The following is a 17,030-nucleotide window of genomic DNA, read 5'->3' on the forward strand; positions in this document are numbered from 1 at the left end:
GACCTTGGATGCTTTCCTCAGTCACTTCCCACTTTATTTTTTTAAGGCAGGATCTCTTGCTTAATCAGGAGTACATCCTTTTGATTTGATTCAACTGGTTAAGCTAGTCAGCTTGCCCACATAAGACCTCAGCTTTTATGTGGGTGCTGGAGATTTGAACTTCAGCATCCAGGCTTCCAAAACAAGCACTTTATCCTCTGAGCCACCTCCATAACCCCTCATCAGTGTCCTCTGGAGTAGGGTTTATATAGGTGGAAAGTGTGCAATAATTTACAAGTGTATAATGCTTACTATAAAATCACATCAAGGACTGGACTGAAGTATAGAATCTGGGCAAGATATTCACTTAGACAACAAACTCATTTTTATGATGGTTATGTAACTGAAGGGAATCTGGAAAGCTCTAGGGCACACAAAATCTTGTTATAGCTAATACAATTTCCCTTTTAATTGTGGAAAAAAACTCCCACATAACATAAAATTCACTGAGATCATTTGCATTTAACAGTGAAGTAGTAGTATATGTATCCATATTGTTATAGACCTATTTCCAAACTTTTTCATCAGGAAAATTTGAAACCACACCTATGAAACTTCAAGTACTTTCCCAGCCCCTGGCAGCCAGTATTCTACTTTATATTTCACGAAGTTTACAATTTCATGTTTGATGCTCACAACTCCCCTTCCTTGGGGCCTAACTGTTGAGCTTGGGAGATTAACAACAAAACAAGGGTAATCATAGCAACACTGTCACTTTGTCATTTTCTTCCCCTTAGCACAGTGTTTTCAATGTTTTGTGCTGCCATGAGAAGGGATTCCTTCCTTTTCTCGGAGTCAGTAATAGTTCTTTGTGTGTACATACTAGTTTTACTCATCCATCATCTGTTAAGGATTTTGGGGCAGTCTACCTCTTGGCTGCCCGATCGATGATGAGCATGAATATGCAAATATCTCTCCAGGTTCCTGCTTTCAGTTCCTCTGTCTGTGTTCTGAATAGACATGCTGGGGTTTTATTCTATTTTTATTTCTTTTTTAAAATTCCATTTTTATTTGTGTGTGTGTGTGTGTGTGTGTGTGTGTGTGTGTGTGTGTGTGTGTGTGTGTCATGCTAGGGATTTAACCTTATTCATGCTAGGTAGGTACCCTGCCACTGAGTTAGATCCCAGGACTCTATTTTTAATGTTTTGAGGAACCACCTAATTGCTTTGCATATCAGCTATAACATTTTACATTCCTGAAAACAGTGCACAGAGTAAGCAGGCTTATTTTGTAATAGTCATGGCAATGGGTGGAGATCATGGTGGTTACAGGTTACAATTTACATGTTCCTAATGATCAGCGAGAATCATATATGTGTTTGTTGGCTATTTACATATCTTCTTTGAAGAAATGTTTATTCAAGACCTTTGCCCATTTTTAAAATAGGTTTGCATTTCTATTCTTGAGTTACATACAAGTATTAATTTTATATTATACAATAATTCCATTCAGTTATATAAACCATTAAAAAAAACTTTATAAACAATTATGCCTTTAATTCCAACTTAATAAGAAAACAATTGATACATTTGACATTTCTAATGTCTTTGCATTTGTACCCTCAACTATCCTCTATGAACATTAATTACTAGGTTGAATTTGGAGTTCATTATCTCCCAAACTTTAGACATGATATATATGTATGTATGTATAATAGATATATACATATGTGTGTGATCCTTAAAATATGTATTCTATGTATAGCATACTTCAGAAGCTTTGAAATTAAAACAAGGTGTTGTTTATACTCCTCCACGTCTCTATCCAATGTGTGCAAGACGCACTCTAGCACCTGTCCCCATTTTGTCATTTCTGCTCTGCAGAAGTTTATTCTCACATTTTATCTCAGATGTATTACTCCCTTTCCTCCCTCCCTCTCTGTCTCCTTCCCTCCCTCCCTCCTTCCCTCTCTCCCTCCCTCTCCTCTCTCTCTCTTTCTTTCTTTCTCTCTCTCTCTCTTTCTTTCAAGGTTGGCCTTGAACAAAGATGATCTTGGACTTCTTCTGATCCTCATGCTTCTACCTCCCAGGTGTTGGGATTACAGTTCTGCACCACCACACCCAGTTTATGAGACAATGAGGATTAAACCCAGGGCTTTTTGTGCACTGGGCAAGCATTCTCCCAACTGAGCTACATCCCAGCTCACTCTATAAGAAGAGCTCAATTATGTGGACTAGGATATTTTTTTCATGTTAGAAAATATAACAAAAAGTCACAATAATTATTTTTCAATGAAATACAATATAAATCAATTATGCGATGTTAATATAAATAATGTATTTCATGATACATCATCATATTTCCAAAGCCAAAAAGTGTTGAAAGAAGTATTTCTATTTTAACAACTTATTTTGATGCACACACTTTCTCTCTCTGTCACCCTCCTTCTCTCTCTGGCAGTACTGAGGACTGAACCTCAGGCTCTGTGCATGTTAATCAAGTGACCTATGTCACCAGACTCTGCAAATCTTTTAAATGTCTGGCTTTACAGAAGATGATGTGAGCTTCTTATATGGTTTTCTGTACTCTGTTGCTATCACACCATGAAGCTTCTAGAAAACTTCACTGTACAAAGTAAGGTGAAAAGGAAAAGCAGACGTTGGCAGTAGTGTGAAAATAGTTGCACACATCTCTGGAGGTGTTTGGAGGTTGCTGGGTTCCCTGGACTGGACTGTGAGAATTAGTTACGCCACAAATACAACTAAGAGCATATCTGCTCTCCTAGTGCTTAGTTGCTTTTGCTGTTGCTGTGATAAAATATTCTTACAAAAGCAACTTAAGGGAAAAGGATTTCTTTTGCCTGGTATTTAAAGGAACCTCAAGGCATCAGGAACTTGGGGCTGCTGGTCACATGACATTTACAGTCAAGAAACAGACAGCAGTTTGAGCAACCTTGGAAAGGCTACCATAAATGCCCTTCCCACATAGGAGATCAACAACTAACTTATCCACCATCATGGAGCACTCATCTAGTACCTGTTGGAAACAGAAGCAAACACCCATAACTAAACACTGAGTTGAACTAGAATCCAGATGCAGAGGGAGAGACAAGACCAGGTTGCAGAAACACATAGAGACAGCTGACCTGATCAAGGAGGAGCTAACAGGCCCCCAGACTGATAGCTGGGAATCCAGCATGGGACTGACACAGCTAGAAGGACTGAGCAGTCTAAGGGAGCTCAGACAGTGGAACCAGGATGTATTCCTGGTGCATAAAAGGACTTTGTGGGCACATCCCCCATGGAGGGAAACTTCCTTAACCTAGAGACAGGAAAGAAGTCCTAGTATCTACTTCAAATGACTTGACAGATTTACATGACCCCACCTGGATAACATTGCCCTATATGTGGAATTGGGATGGGGGGATGGGAGGGGAGAGTGATCAGGGTGCATGTGATGGGGGAGAGAGGGAGAGGAAACTGGGATCGACATGTAAAATTAAAAGAAAAGAAAGAAAGAAAGAAAGAAAGAAAGAAAGAAAAGAAAAGAAAAGAAACAGACAGCAGGTGACAGCTAGGTGTCTCAGAAGGTAAAGGTGCTTACTGCTAAACTTGACTACTTGAATATGATCCTTGGAACATACGTGGTTTAAAAGAGAACTATCTCTAACAAGTTGTATTTGTTCTCTACAGAAGACCATGATACACTCACATGTGCGCACACACACACACACACACACACACACACACACACACACACCATGCACGCACACACGCACACGTTTGAAGAAGGAAGGGGAGAAGGAGGAAAAGAAAACGGGCAGTGAATGCATATTGCTGCTCGTTTTTTCTCTGCTTTTGCAGTTCAGATCCCATCCAGGGGATGATGCCACCCACAGTGGGCAGGTATTCCCATATCTCTTAATGACATCAAGATAATCTCAACTAGGATTGGATTGGGGGAGCTAAGTTTGGGGAAGTGAGAGGAGAGGAAAGTAGTTCCTCTTTTTGATAGGTTGGGTCAGCAATATTTAGAGGGTTTTGGTGTCTAGCTGACACCGTGACTGTCAGCAGTTATCTCTGCAACTATCAATTTAAAGCTGTATGAGAAGGTCTATCCATAATATAGGCGCACAAGAAGAGGTCCTTGTCATTCATTCCTAATTCAGGAATTTCATCTGTCCTTGAGGCCACACACACACACAAATGTGATTCTACAGAGATGACCAAAACATCAGACATTTCCTCCAATGGGTTTCTTATTATAACCTGCTTTCACAGAGCAGGAAAACATTTCCATTAAAAACAGCTGAGTCTGATACTCAAGTCATTCATCTGAGCCCCTTTTAGAGACCTCATCACCCACGTATGGCAAAGAGCAAGGCTATTTGTTTGCATAACGTCTCATTTTCCTAATATTGCATAAAAAGCTTTTTTTTTAAAGGAACTTCTGCTTTAGCAACACATATTCAAATGAGTCAAATAGTTTTCTGAAATCAACTGCTGAATAGGAAAAGTTCACCAGTGCATAAATCTGTGTTATCATTTGGATGTGTGTGTCAGGGGAGATATTCACTGTTGTGGGCACATTATGTGATAAATGAAATACTCAGTGCAAAGTAGTTGGAGGGTTCAAAAAATGAAGCTATTTTGAATACACTGGGTGTTCAAATTACTTGATATACAATGATAGAGCTAAGTTCTAATCCATACTGTGTGTTACATTAAGTGAGGAGAGTGTGATTTAAGGGAGACCTATTGATCTTGTGCAGGTAACCACAGCTGCTGTGGGTTTGTGACTGAAACAACCTTGTCATGTCCAGAAGATCAAATCAGACAAAGCTAAAGCATCAACAGGGGAGGAGCTTACATCGTCCCACTGCTGGGGGAGGAGAATCATTCTTCTTTGGGGTGTGGCTACTGGTATGTGCATAGTCCCACACCCATGTATATACGCACAACACTAAATTTAGTGGGTTGTTATTTAAAAGGAAAGGGAAGGGAACAAGAAAATGAGAGGAGGAATTGAGAAAGATGTGGGAAGTGGGCTGATATTATCATTTTCCATGTATACATGTGTGAAATTCTCAAAGACTCAATCCAAATTACAAATGAGCCTTCATAGGACAGTAGTGTAAAAATGATGACCGATCAATTCTTTGTTTCTTATTTTATCAATCTGAGTTCAAAAGCAAAAAAGTAATAGCAGCTATCTGGAACAGACATATTCTCGGGGACACAAAGCAGATTGAGATGAAGGGGAGCTATTGGCTAAGGATACAAAGCTTCTATTTGGGAGATGAGACAATTATGAAAACAGGTGGCAATGAAGCAAGGTGAGAATCATGACTCTAGCAAATGTTATTGAACTGTACACATAAAAATTAGTTAAATGAGCTTGGGGTGGTGGCACATGCCTGTAATTCCGGCACTCAGGAGGTAGAGGCAGAAGGATCAGGAGTTCAAGGGCAGCCTTGCCTATTTAGAAAATCCAAAGTCAACCAGGGTTATGCAAAACCCTGCCTGAAACAAACAAAAGCAAACAAAAAGCTAAGTAGCAAATGTTGTCATATCTCTTTCTACCAAAATTGCAAAAACAAATATATAATCTATGAATCTGATTATTATTTTTTTTCTTACTGGATTTGCCCATGATCTTTTTCCTTTTTTAAGATCTCATCTTGGTCTGTTTCCTTTTGAATTTTCTAAATGGGCTATTTCCCAGTTGTTTTTCTTTAGTTTTCAAAACCATCACTCTTCCTTCTCCACCCTAAGTAGATGAGCTTGCCTCTTTTGAAGAGAAAATGAAAGCCACAAGACACACTCATTTGATCAGCTTCCTTCTCTCTTGTTCACTCTCTCCCTTTACCTACCTTGTCTCTGTGGAACATTCCAGACTTCGGCTCCTTCCCCTGGGCACCCCTTCACTGTCATTCTTTCACTGGGCCTCTTATCATTCTTGTGACTTCAGTCTCTTCTGCTCCCAGTGACAAGTAAAATGAAAGTTTTCCATTTTCAAACAACTAACTTCTGACAGTCTCTCCCATTGGGTGGCCTACCCTTTCCTTTCCCAATAAACTTCCCAGGGCATCTCTTTATCTTCCAGTCACTCCTCCACCCTCTGCCAGTTGGGTCACCCTGCCCACACTTGCCTGTCTTGCTCTCTGAAAGGACCAACTGCTAATGACAGATGCACAGTCTTTTCCTTGTTCCTCCCTCCAGTGTCTCACACTTGGCAGTGCTGCCGACTGTCCTGCTGGCCTTGCAGCCAACTCCTGCTTCTGTTTCTAGTTGGTTCTGTCTCCCCAAGGAAGTGGTATGGAACACATTTGGGTTTTTTTTTTTTTTTTTTTTTTTTTTTTTACTCCCCACTTTTCTAAAAAACAATCTGGGCCTATTTTCTCTGTCTTGATGGCTTGAATGGCAGACAACCTACTTCGTGGAGAACCTTGACAAGCACAGTTTTCTTAGACTATATACTAATTTCTTTCATTCTCAAAATTTCCAGTATGTGTCATCAGACTTGTTCAAGTGGCCCACTAATCTCACAAGCAGAGCCAAAGCAAATATGATTTCTGCTTTTTTCTTAGTTACCTATGTCTCTCTTCTATCGTCTTGAGCAATGGAATTATTGTCTACTAAGTCTTCCAAGTTAGAAATAGTAGAGCCATCCACAAATCCCACTTTGTCCTCATCTCCCACATGTTATTTCTGTTGCATTCAACAGTTACTAGTTTCAATTTGTTAGCTTGAGAATGTCATATATTTTCCCTGCATCATAATGATAGATCTTAGGCAAATTGCCTTTTTATGTGGCCTGCTCCTTTTCTACATTGGCTATGTGGACTTGTAGTCCTTAAATTTTCTTTCTTGGAGCTAGAAAGATGGCTCAGTAGTTAAAAGCACCTGCCATGCAAATCTGATGACTTTGGATCCCTGAAACCCACCTGAAAAAAACCCTATGCAGTTCCATGCGCCTGTAATCCCAGAGCTCTTTAAGGTGAAATGAGACAGAAGGTGGAGACAGGGGGTGGAGACAGAGGGTGGAGTCAGGGGGTAGAGATAGGGGTGGAGACAGGGATGGAGACAGAGGGTGGAGTCAGGGGGTGGAGACAGAGGGTGGAGACAGAGAGGGTGGAGACAGAGGGTGGAGATAGGGAATGGAGACAGAGGGTGGAGTCAGGGGTGGAGACAGGAGAAGTCCATTGTTCACATGGCTTGGAGTGTGTAGCACAATATTAAGAAAGACCAAGTCAGACTTTGTCTCAAAACAAAGGTGGATGGCGTAAAGTTGACCTCTGATCTTCACAGGTACACCATGGCACACATGTATACTCTCATACAGATCATTTACTCACACATCCACATAAAGTTTAAAAAATTAAAAAGGTTTTGGAATATCTTGGTTTCTCCATGCCCCTCAACTGAAGAATGGATGGGGGAAAACGTGGTACATTTATTTACATAATGGAGTACTACTCAACAGAAAAACACAATGGAATCCTGAAATTCGAAGAGAAATGGATGGAACTGGAAGAAACCATCCTGAGTGAAGTAACCCAGTCACAAAAAGACAAACACAGTATGAACTCACTCATATATGGATTTTAAACATAGAGCAAAGGATTACCAGCCTGCAATTCACAGCACCAGAGAAGCTAGAAAACAAGGAGGACTCTAAGAGAGACATACATGGTCCCCTGGAGAAGGGGAAAGGGACAAGATCTCTGGAGCAAATTGGGAGCATGGGGGGAAGCGAGAGGGAATTAGGAGAAAGAGAAGGGGAGAGGTGGGCATGAGGGAACAGGAAGAATGAGACAAGGAAAGAATAGAGGAGAACAAGAAAGGAGATACCATAATAGAGGGAGCCATTTATAGATTTAAGGAGAAAACTGGCACTAGGGAAATGCCCAGAGATCTATAAGGATGAACCCAATTACCAATCTAAGCAATAGTGGAGAGGCTACCTTTAATGCCCTTCTCTCATAATGAGATTAACGACTATCTTATATACTATCCTAGAGCACTTCATCTAGCAGCTAATGGAAGCAGAAGCAGACACCCACAGCTAAACACTAGTTGAATTCCTGGAATCCAGTTACAGACAGGGAGGAGTGATGAGCAAAGGGGTCAAGCCCAGGCTAGAGAAACCCACAGTAACAGCTGATCTGAACAAGGGGGAGCTCATGCTCCTCAGTCTGATAGGTGAGAAACCAGCATGGGTGTTAGGAGGACTGGGCAGTCTATAGGACCTCTAGTGATGGATCAATATTTATCCCTAGTATAGGAATGGACTGTGGGAGCCCATCCCACATAGGATGGGATACTTTCTCGGATCCCACATAGAGGGATACTTTCTCGGCCTAGACATATGGAGGAGAGCCTAGGCCCTGCCCCAAATGATATGACAGACCTCACTCTCCCTGGAGAGCAGAAAGGGGATGGGCTGGGGTTTGGTGAGGGTGATAGGGGAGGATGGGAGGATGAGGGAACTGGGATTGACATGTAAAACAACCTTGTTTCAAATTTAAATTAAAAAAAAAAGGAAAAAGAAAAAATTTAAAAGGTAAAAGTTTAAAATTGAAAATAAAATCAACAATTACTTCCTTGTTTTGAAAAACAAAACAGATCTCGTTTGACCAAAATATAAAGTCTAGAATCATGAACTATGTGATCTCTTATATACAGTCTTAAATTTTAAAGGGGATTCAAAAATTATTAAAGATACACTTTCACTACACCATTTATTTCTGGTTCTTAACAGTATGTCCTTCTAAATAGCCTCAAATTTGTTTAAAAGAACCTAGGGCCAAATAAATCTCCCCTCACACAACTGTCAAGATGAAAACAGACATACAATATTTTTAAAATAAAAAAGCTTAGTAAACACAGGGAGGAGATAGATATATGCAGAAACCCACAATGGATTTAATTTGCAAAACCACAGTCTTAGCTGAACCAGAGTGAAGATGACTTAGATAAAATACAACCAGAAAACAGATAGACAATACAGGGTAAACAATGACAGCTAATGGTTTCACAGTAAACATTATGGGTGTGATGTGAAGATCTGAGAAGTTGATTTGCTTCAAGGCCCTCACTGTTCGTTGGAAGAATGCTGTAACTTGTATCAGTGGGGGAAATTCTCACCTTTGGGCAGGAAGAAAAACAGGGCTTTTTAAGTTGAAGGTGTAGACTCTAATTCTGTATCTTGCTCTCTTTATCTTTGTGTGTGAAGACTTGAGGAATTTCTCAGAGATGGATTCTATCTTCAGGGTTCAAAAAAAGAGATCAGGAAAACCTCTGTGTAGACGTGAGTATGTTTCCTTTCCCAGGAAGTATTTGGAGAGCGGAGTAAGCTTGAATGACCACAACCACAAAGCAGGACAACCCCCCCCCCCCAGGTGACACAAGCAGAAGGTCAAAGGAGAGCAGGAAGTGAAAGCTTTTTGGTCTGAGCTTCATGAGTGGGAATTAATTAAGCCATTCTTGAGGTTTCTTCTGCTCATTTTCCTAGCTGCAAAAAGATTAGGGACTGAAAATGAAAGCGAGAGATAAACCTTATGCGTAAGGATTACAGCGTTCTTTCAGGTATAAAAACATTCACCTAGAAGCCAGCATACTGGCCAGGCATGCATAGTAACAAAAGAATGCAGTGTAGAAAAAGAGAGGCACCCATGGCTACAGCCCTCCTGGGAGACAGACTAGAGTTCTAAGATGTGTGGGTCCAGCGAGGGAGGGCATGCTGTTTCTGTGCTACCTAATGAGTCACCTTCTTGGTTTTTTTTTTTTTTTTTTTTTTCTCCCTTAACCATGATTTGGTGGCAATGAACATGTATGAGAAATATTTTTCTGAGTCATACATTTAGCGATCTAAAAAGCAGGTCAGGTTGAGGAAGTTCTCCTGAGCTCTTCACCCTTTGTCTGCATTTTATGCTGCTGGCCATTACTCAGCCTTCTCTCACTGAGCTAGTGTTTATTTCGTGAGACTTCCTTCTCCAAAAGAAAGCAGCCTCCTGAGGGCTAGCATCTTCTCTTTTTATCTCTGGGCATCCAAATGATGTCCAGTGTGGTTAGGTGCCTGATCAACAAATATTTAACTCAATAAGACAAATTTAGATTTAAATTAAAAAGTTCCTACTTTCCCCCGATTGACTAAACCAGTTTAAGGCATAGAGCAAATGTCAGAAGCATTGGTTTTTAAGAGGATCTATGATCTTCAAAACCCAAAGTTGGCAAAATTTCAGGCACTGTCAAGAGTGTAATGAAAATTATCCAAAATATTTTACAGGGAGCAATGTTCTAAAGAGTTAGTCCAGTTACATTTCTTTTATACTTTTTCTTTAATAGTCTCCTTCCTCTATAACTGAATATATACATCATCTAAAAGCACTGTCTGGGATTTAGGGAGATGGCTTGGTGGGGGAAGGGAAGTAAGTGAACACATGAAGACTTGAGTTCCATGATCCCCAACACCCACTGGCTGTGACCAAGCACTTGATCCATAACTCCAGCACTGTGGATGGCAGAGACCTAAGGATCACTGGGTTTCCCAGGCTGTCAATCTGGCAAGGTGGCTCCAGATTCAGTGAGAGACCCTATCTTAAGGAAATAAGGCAGCCACAGCGATAATAGAGCAGTACACCAGTGTCCTCCCCTGGCTTCTTCAGAATACATAAGATCTATGCAGATACATAAGACCACATACACGACATAAGTCTCTCCACACATACCAAAACAGAACACACTTATAGTGGTAAGTCTGCATATAACAGAATGATAAAGCTAAAGGGAAGGCAGCCTTAGTGACTGCCAGGTACTTGGTCTCTGCTTCCTGGAAAGAGGGGAAAGAGGGTAATAAACATTTGCTACAAAGGTAGGTATTTATCCTAATTCATTTTCAGGGCTAGTAATTTTGCATTTCTATCTATTATCTATCTATCTATCTATCCATCCATCCATCCATCCATCCATCCATCCATCCATCCATCCAATTTTAAGACAAAGTCTTGTGGAGCCCAGGCTAGTCTGTAACCAAGGATGACTTTGAACTTCTTCCCCTTCTCATTCTGTCATCCAGTTACAGGTTTGCAACTGCCATGCTCAGAGCATGGCTGGTGACTGATACTGGGATCTTTGTCCATGCCCCTTAGTCCACTCTACTGAACAAGAATATCTCTGGCCCGTGGCTAATAGCTACATTCAATTAATTGTTTTGCTTTTGAAAATTGCTCATTTTCTCAAACGTGAGTTCTCCATTACAATTCTGATTTTGTTTTGTAACCAATCAAAAACAAAACATAACATTGTTAAGATTTTGTTTTTGGTAATGCACTTGTTTTTAACTAATTAATTATTTTTATTATAGTTTAGCCAACATTTTTAATGTAATATTTTATTCATGTTTTTCTCCATTTTTCCCTCATCCTCCCCACCTTTTTACCTATCCAACTTTATGTTCTATCTCTCCCCTTTTAACAAAACAAGAAACAAAAATAATCAAGAAACACCCACCCCATAAGACCACAAAAGTGAGAATCAAAAGAAATAGGCAAAAGACAAATAGGATTTAAAAAATACCAAAATGAATTAAAACAAAAGTTCACAAAAATGCTACTAATTCATTTTGTCAATGATTCCTGGATACTCAGTAACACTCCATTGAGAAAAGATTTTTTTTTACCGATTCTTTGAAAGGTCTGTCTGTCTGTCTGTCTGTCTATCATCTACCATGTCTAGAGTGTTTTATCTATGTGTTTGTCTATACACCCCTTGCATGCCTGGTGCCAGTGGAGGCCAGAAGAGGGCATCAGATCCCCTGGCATAAGATCCTCTGGAATATGATGGATGTGAGCCATTGTTGGATGGATTCTGAGGATTGAACCTGAGGTTTTATGAACTCTAGGCAAGCATGCTACCAATTGAGCTGCATCTCTAATCTCTAAATGATGCTTTTGAAGTTGAAGACAAAAGAAAAAATTCCCTGATCAAGGGTGTCTTTTTTAGTGTTTTGAAACCAAGTGCTTCAGGAATCTGTTAAATCATAAGGAACAGTCACAGAAGCATCAAAAGTTGACACAAATTTACTGATTTATATACATATGAAATATGACTCAAAGGCAAATTAAAAAGCACTATCAGGCACAAACTAAAATAATTTTAAGATGCCCCATGGCACATTATTTTTCAAATTCCCAAAATATTTCCATAAAGTTCAAACTGCATGGTTATTGCTCAGGAATGTTTAACCAGGCTGCACTCTCACTCATTTTAATTAAAAAATGAATAGCTCTCTGCAAGGTACAGTAATCAGTATCTCTGTGTTGTGTGCATGTGTGTGCATATGCGCCCGTGTACTTATGTGTGTGCATGTGTGCTTGTGTGTGTGCATGTGTGTGTGCTTGTGTGTGTGTGCACGTGTGTGTATGTGTGTGGGGGGAGAATTTGTTTGTGCATGCTTGGGTGTGGCACTAGGTACTGAACACATAGTCAGTACATGCTCTGTCACTGAGTCACATATCCCTAGACAGAATGCAACATTTTAAATTTGTTCAGGGTATTTATTAAATATTGCACTCAAAATACAAAAGAGTGAATGAAACGAGAGAGACAAAGGGAGAGTTCAATGTGGGCCTGGTTAGAATTTGAGAATGGGATAAGTAAATCCAGAAAAATGGATAAAGATTCTAAAATGTAGTTTATTTTATTTTGATTTGCTTAAATAATCTTGATGTACAAAATTAGGAGTTTGAAATACAGCTGGAATGAGAGAGGTACATAGAGAAATAAATCTGGTTTGTGGATATACTGGAAAAGGAAATATCTAGGGCATAAAGGTGGGGACTGAAGCAGATATCTTCCACTAAGGAAGCAGTGTAGAGGGGCATCTTTAGCTGCTCAAAGCCACTGTCCCAAAAAATATTTACATTGTTTCATTTATACTTATTTGTATTTATGAGTGTATATGCGTACATGTGTGCGTGTGGTGTGTATAAGTTGTTTGTGGAGACCAGAGGAGGTAGTCAGATCTCCTCAGAGTTACAGGTGCCTGTCAGCCACTTAATGTGGCTACTGGAAATGAATTCTGGTTTACTGCTCTTTCAGGAGACCAGGGTTCAATTCCTCATTGGGGGCTGTAACTACAACTCCAGGGACCTAATGTCTTTTGTGGTATTCACTCACAAAGTCTCTCTTTGTCTCCTCTCTTTCTTTCTCTCTCCCTTCCTCTCTCTCTTGCTCACACCCACACACACCCACACACACACCCCCCCCACGCACACACACACGAGTGAGCAGAAATAAATTCTAGGACTGGGGAGGATGAGGCAGAAGGATTTCAAGTTTGAAATCTGTTTCAAAGACACTAATAACAAGAAAATCTGTCATTTTAAAGAAAATATATGAACATGGAGATTATGTTAAGCAAAATAAGCCAGATTCAGAAAGACAAGCATTGCATATTTTCTCTCAAGATTGTTTTCTCTAGTGTAAACTTTGGAGAAGGGGGAAAAAGAAAAAAGAGATAAAAGCAAAATAGAAGCTGTTATGAAAAGGGAGTGATCAGTAAAGGGGAGGGGGAAAGGGGAGAGAATAAAATGTGTATGTATGATGTCACTAGGAAATCAGTATTCTGTATAATTAATATGTACCAGTAATAATTGCAAGAACAGAAAGCATAGATTGTAACATCAGAGGATCTGAGTCCAACTTCTGGCTCATGATTTTGAGCAAGCTACTTAATCTCAGTTTCCCTGTCTGCAAACTCAGAATAACAATAGGACCCAAAAGTAGGGCCAGATGAGTCAATAGCTGTGAAGAGATAACAACAGTACCTGGCTAACAGGAAAAGTCAGATACCTGTGAGTTATATCGGTTCAGATTCAGAGTCAAACAAGCAACCACATGTTTTTGCAGTATTTAGTAGAAACTCTTTCTCTCATTCAGTGAGGTTGCTTTCTTTATAGTCTGTTTTCCTAGCCCCCAGAGAAAGCTAGGATTTCTTTCCAGGCAGATTTTTCTTGGTTGGCTCTTAACTGTCTCACCTTTCCTGAATTCCCTAATGAGACAACATTCCTGTACTGTGTCAACTAGAATGTAGGTTGAAAGTGTGTCTGCACCGGCACACGAACACACAGTTCCACTTTAAAGCTATCCAGTCAGGTTGGCCCAATGAAGGTATTTGGGCAAGTGGAATAAATGGACAGCTTGGGTTTCAGTGCTTTACCATTTGATTCCAAGTCAAAGTTAGGGCGCTCTCCTAGGTGCTTCTTGCTTCATTCCTATGATGCTCACAATCAGCTCTGACATTGAGCCACCTCTGTCCTTCATTTGATTCTTTCTTAACCTTTACCACGATTGGCATCTCTCCTGTTGAATCACGTGTTCTGTTTCACTTTCTGTCCTGTTCTGTGTACTCTGTTTTTCTGGAGCATTCTCTACATTGCTCTTGTCTCTTAGGTGCCAGCTTTGACTCTGTCTTACTACTGCTAGCTCTCCACAGCCCTGACCCTTTATCGCATCCACCTTCTCCCTATTTAGAGTTTTATGGTCTTTCTCCCAGTTACTCTGATGCTTGGTCATGTATTCACACTAAACCTTAAGTACATGTCTCCTGACCTCTGGTTTTAGGTAGGACTTTTTGTTAAAGGTGGTCTAAACTGGGGATGGACAGAGATCCTGATCTCCAACACAGTGGGGACCGAGCTAAGGACTGTCACATCTGCTCAGATGCCTATGTGTACAAGATGCCATGGAACACATAGAAGGATCATGGCCTCAGGGAAGTGTCAAAGCGGATAAGAATGTCAATGGTTAGCAATTGGCTCAGTGGAAGAAGGTAAATTCTAGGTTTAAAATCCATTATGGAGCTGTTTCAATGCAGGGAACATCCTGGGAATACAATATGTAGAAGGCCATGGAATGAATATGCATGTGTCTGGCCCATGGAAGGGCTTTGATTCACCACAGCCAGGTTTTCACATGGGTTCTGGGCAACAGACTTAGCTCTCTGATTTGTACTTCACCACTCCACAGGGAGGGTGATGCCTTCCAGGAGGGATCAACAAAATCTGTCAAGTCATTTGAAGTAGGGACTAGGCCCTCCCTCCTGCCTCTAAGTTAAGGGAATATCCATCCATGGGGAATGTGCTACCAAAGTTCTTTTGTGCACCAGGAATACATTCTGGTTCCACTGTCAGAGATTCCTTAGACTGCTCAGGCCTTCTAACTGAGACCCATGTTCAGGGGGTCCGAGTCGGTCCAATGCTGGATTCCCAGCTATCAGTCTGGGGGCCCGTTAGCTCCTCCTTGTTCAGGTCAGCTGTTTCTGTGCATAACCCTCACTTTTAGTATCTAATCCTATGAAAAGAAGCCCAAGATAGGCACTTGTCAGGAGGAGGATGGGGAGTTGTACCCACTATGGAACCAATGCCTGGCCCATGTGATCAGATCTGGCTACCCCCAGAAATATGACAAGTTATAAAGTCACTATGCCAGAACCACCCCCCACCAAGTTCTTGACCTGTAAAATAGAGATTCTTTTAGCCACTAAGGTTGGGTGATTTGTCCAACCAGACTGATAGCTAAAGCAATACTCAGGATCAATAAATATTTGCCTAAGAAACAACAAACTGCATCCTGGACAATCCCAGAGCGACACTGTGAGTCCACTGTCAATTTACATCACTCTGAACTTCATTCTTAATTACTTGACACCAAATCCCATTTCAAGCCTATGTCACACTTAACTGATTAGGGCTTAAGCTTCTTAAAAATGGGTTCTTAGAAAATTCAATCCTTTGAGTCTGTCTCACAAAAGACTACGAAAATGTGCATGGCACACAGACTAAAACTCCCTGGAATTTGGATTGACTTTCCCTTCTGGCTGCTTTAAGACCAATGTTCAAACAAATTACTGTTTCACTTTTTGAACTCACAGAATGCTTGTGATTCTTTGTATTTTCCCTTCTTAACTATGACTAAGGGTGCTGAGATAGACACACATATTTGAATTAAAAGTGTGCAATCTCTCCCTTGATCTTAGACATTAAATACAGGTTAAATACAGGGGATAACATTTTCTCCAGAAGAAAATTGGTTCTCTAATTCCATGGACAGACATACAGACATTGTTTTTGTTCTGAATTCTTCAGCTTTTGCTCTATGAAGAGAAGAGCTTTGTTTTTCCCCGTTGCTTTCTAGTGAAATAATTAAGTTAAAAAATAATGGGCTGTGTTGACATTTCTCTCTGGCAGCTCTAAGAATAAGGGACTTATACATTAACTTATACTTTGGGTATAAGTTAATGGATGTGTTTTACTTCATTAATTTCTAAAATGACATGCTAACTTAAGCTTATTTTGGTCATCAGCCCATTTTGGTCAAACAACATGTATTTATTTCAATAAGCAAAAAGGTTGTCTTTTTTAAATCTCCTTCAGATGGTTTACATTCTTGGAGTGCATTTCATCACAGACCTCAGGCACACCATAAATATTAATGAATCCCCATGTTCAGGAGCTAGGATAGAGTCTCAGAGGTGCATGCTCTTACTGGAATGACCGAGGAAGTTAGAGGACTCTGGACTGTGCCTTTGGCAAATACTTCAGCTGCCCCTGCTTAAGAACTCAGAACTCCACAAGTTAGTTCTCATTGACTTATTTTCATCAACATTAAAAGAATTTTTATGAAATTGGTTCTATTTAAGAGGTAGGGTCAGTCAGTTTCTTCTTATGAATGCTACTGTAAGAATTGAGTAAGTCCTGAGTGGTATGTCTGCTATTTCCCTTTTGTAGAAGTAAGGAATTCCCATCTTAATTATTCAATACTGGCATTCTGCCTCTCTGTTCATCATCATCATCATTTCTTCTAGAAACAAACTCACTGAGGAAATTACCTTGTATATTTTTTGGAAGAATTTTGTTATTATAACATCACTTGTTTTACCATCACTACTAACACAGTAGAAGGCACTTCTATCATAGCACTAAATACTATAAATTTTAGTGTATGTACGTGTATATGTGTGTCTATATATGTGTTAAATGTATTATG

The 17,030-nt window shown here is 40.1% G+C and overlaps 1 protein-coding gene across 2 annotated transcripts in view; it reads right to left on the reverse strand.

Moving 5' to 3' along the window:
- Positions 1-17,030, reverse strand: part of Prkcq (protein kinase C theta) — a 126,104-nt gene that overhangs the window by 95,252 nt on the left and 13,822 nt on the right. The window contains exon 1 of one of the 2 annotated variants that reach the window (XM_051194819.1): positions 5,852-6,179. The exons of the other annotated variant lie outside the window; for it this stretch is intronic. Coding sequence (XP_051050776.1) covers positions 5,852-5,869 — 18 coding nt within the window. The 5' untranslated portion in view covers positions 5,870-6,179. Of the gene's footprint in view, positions 1-5,851; positions 6,180-17,030 lie in introns of those variants that run through there. 2 annotated transcript variants of the gene reach the window in all.

Source organism: Phodopus roborovskii, unplaced genomic scaffold (genome assembly GCF_943737965.1).
Source record: "Phodopus roborovskii unplaced genomic scaffold, PHOROB, whole genome shotgun sequence".
In the NCBI taxonomy this organism is placed as follows: Eukaryota; Metazoa; Chordata; class Mammalia; order Rodentia; family Cricetidae; genus Phodopus; species Phodopus roborovskii.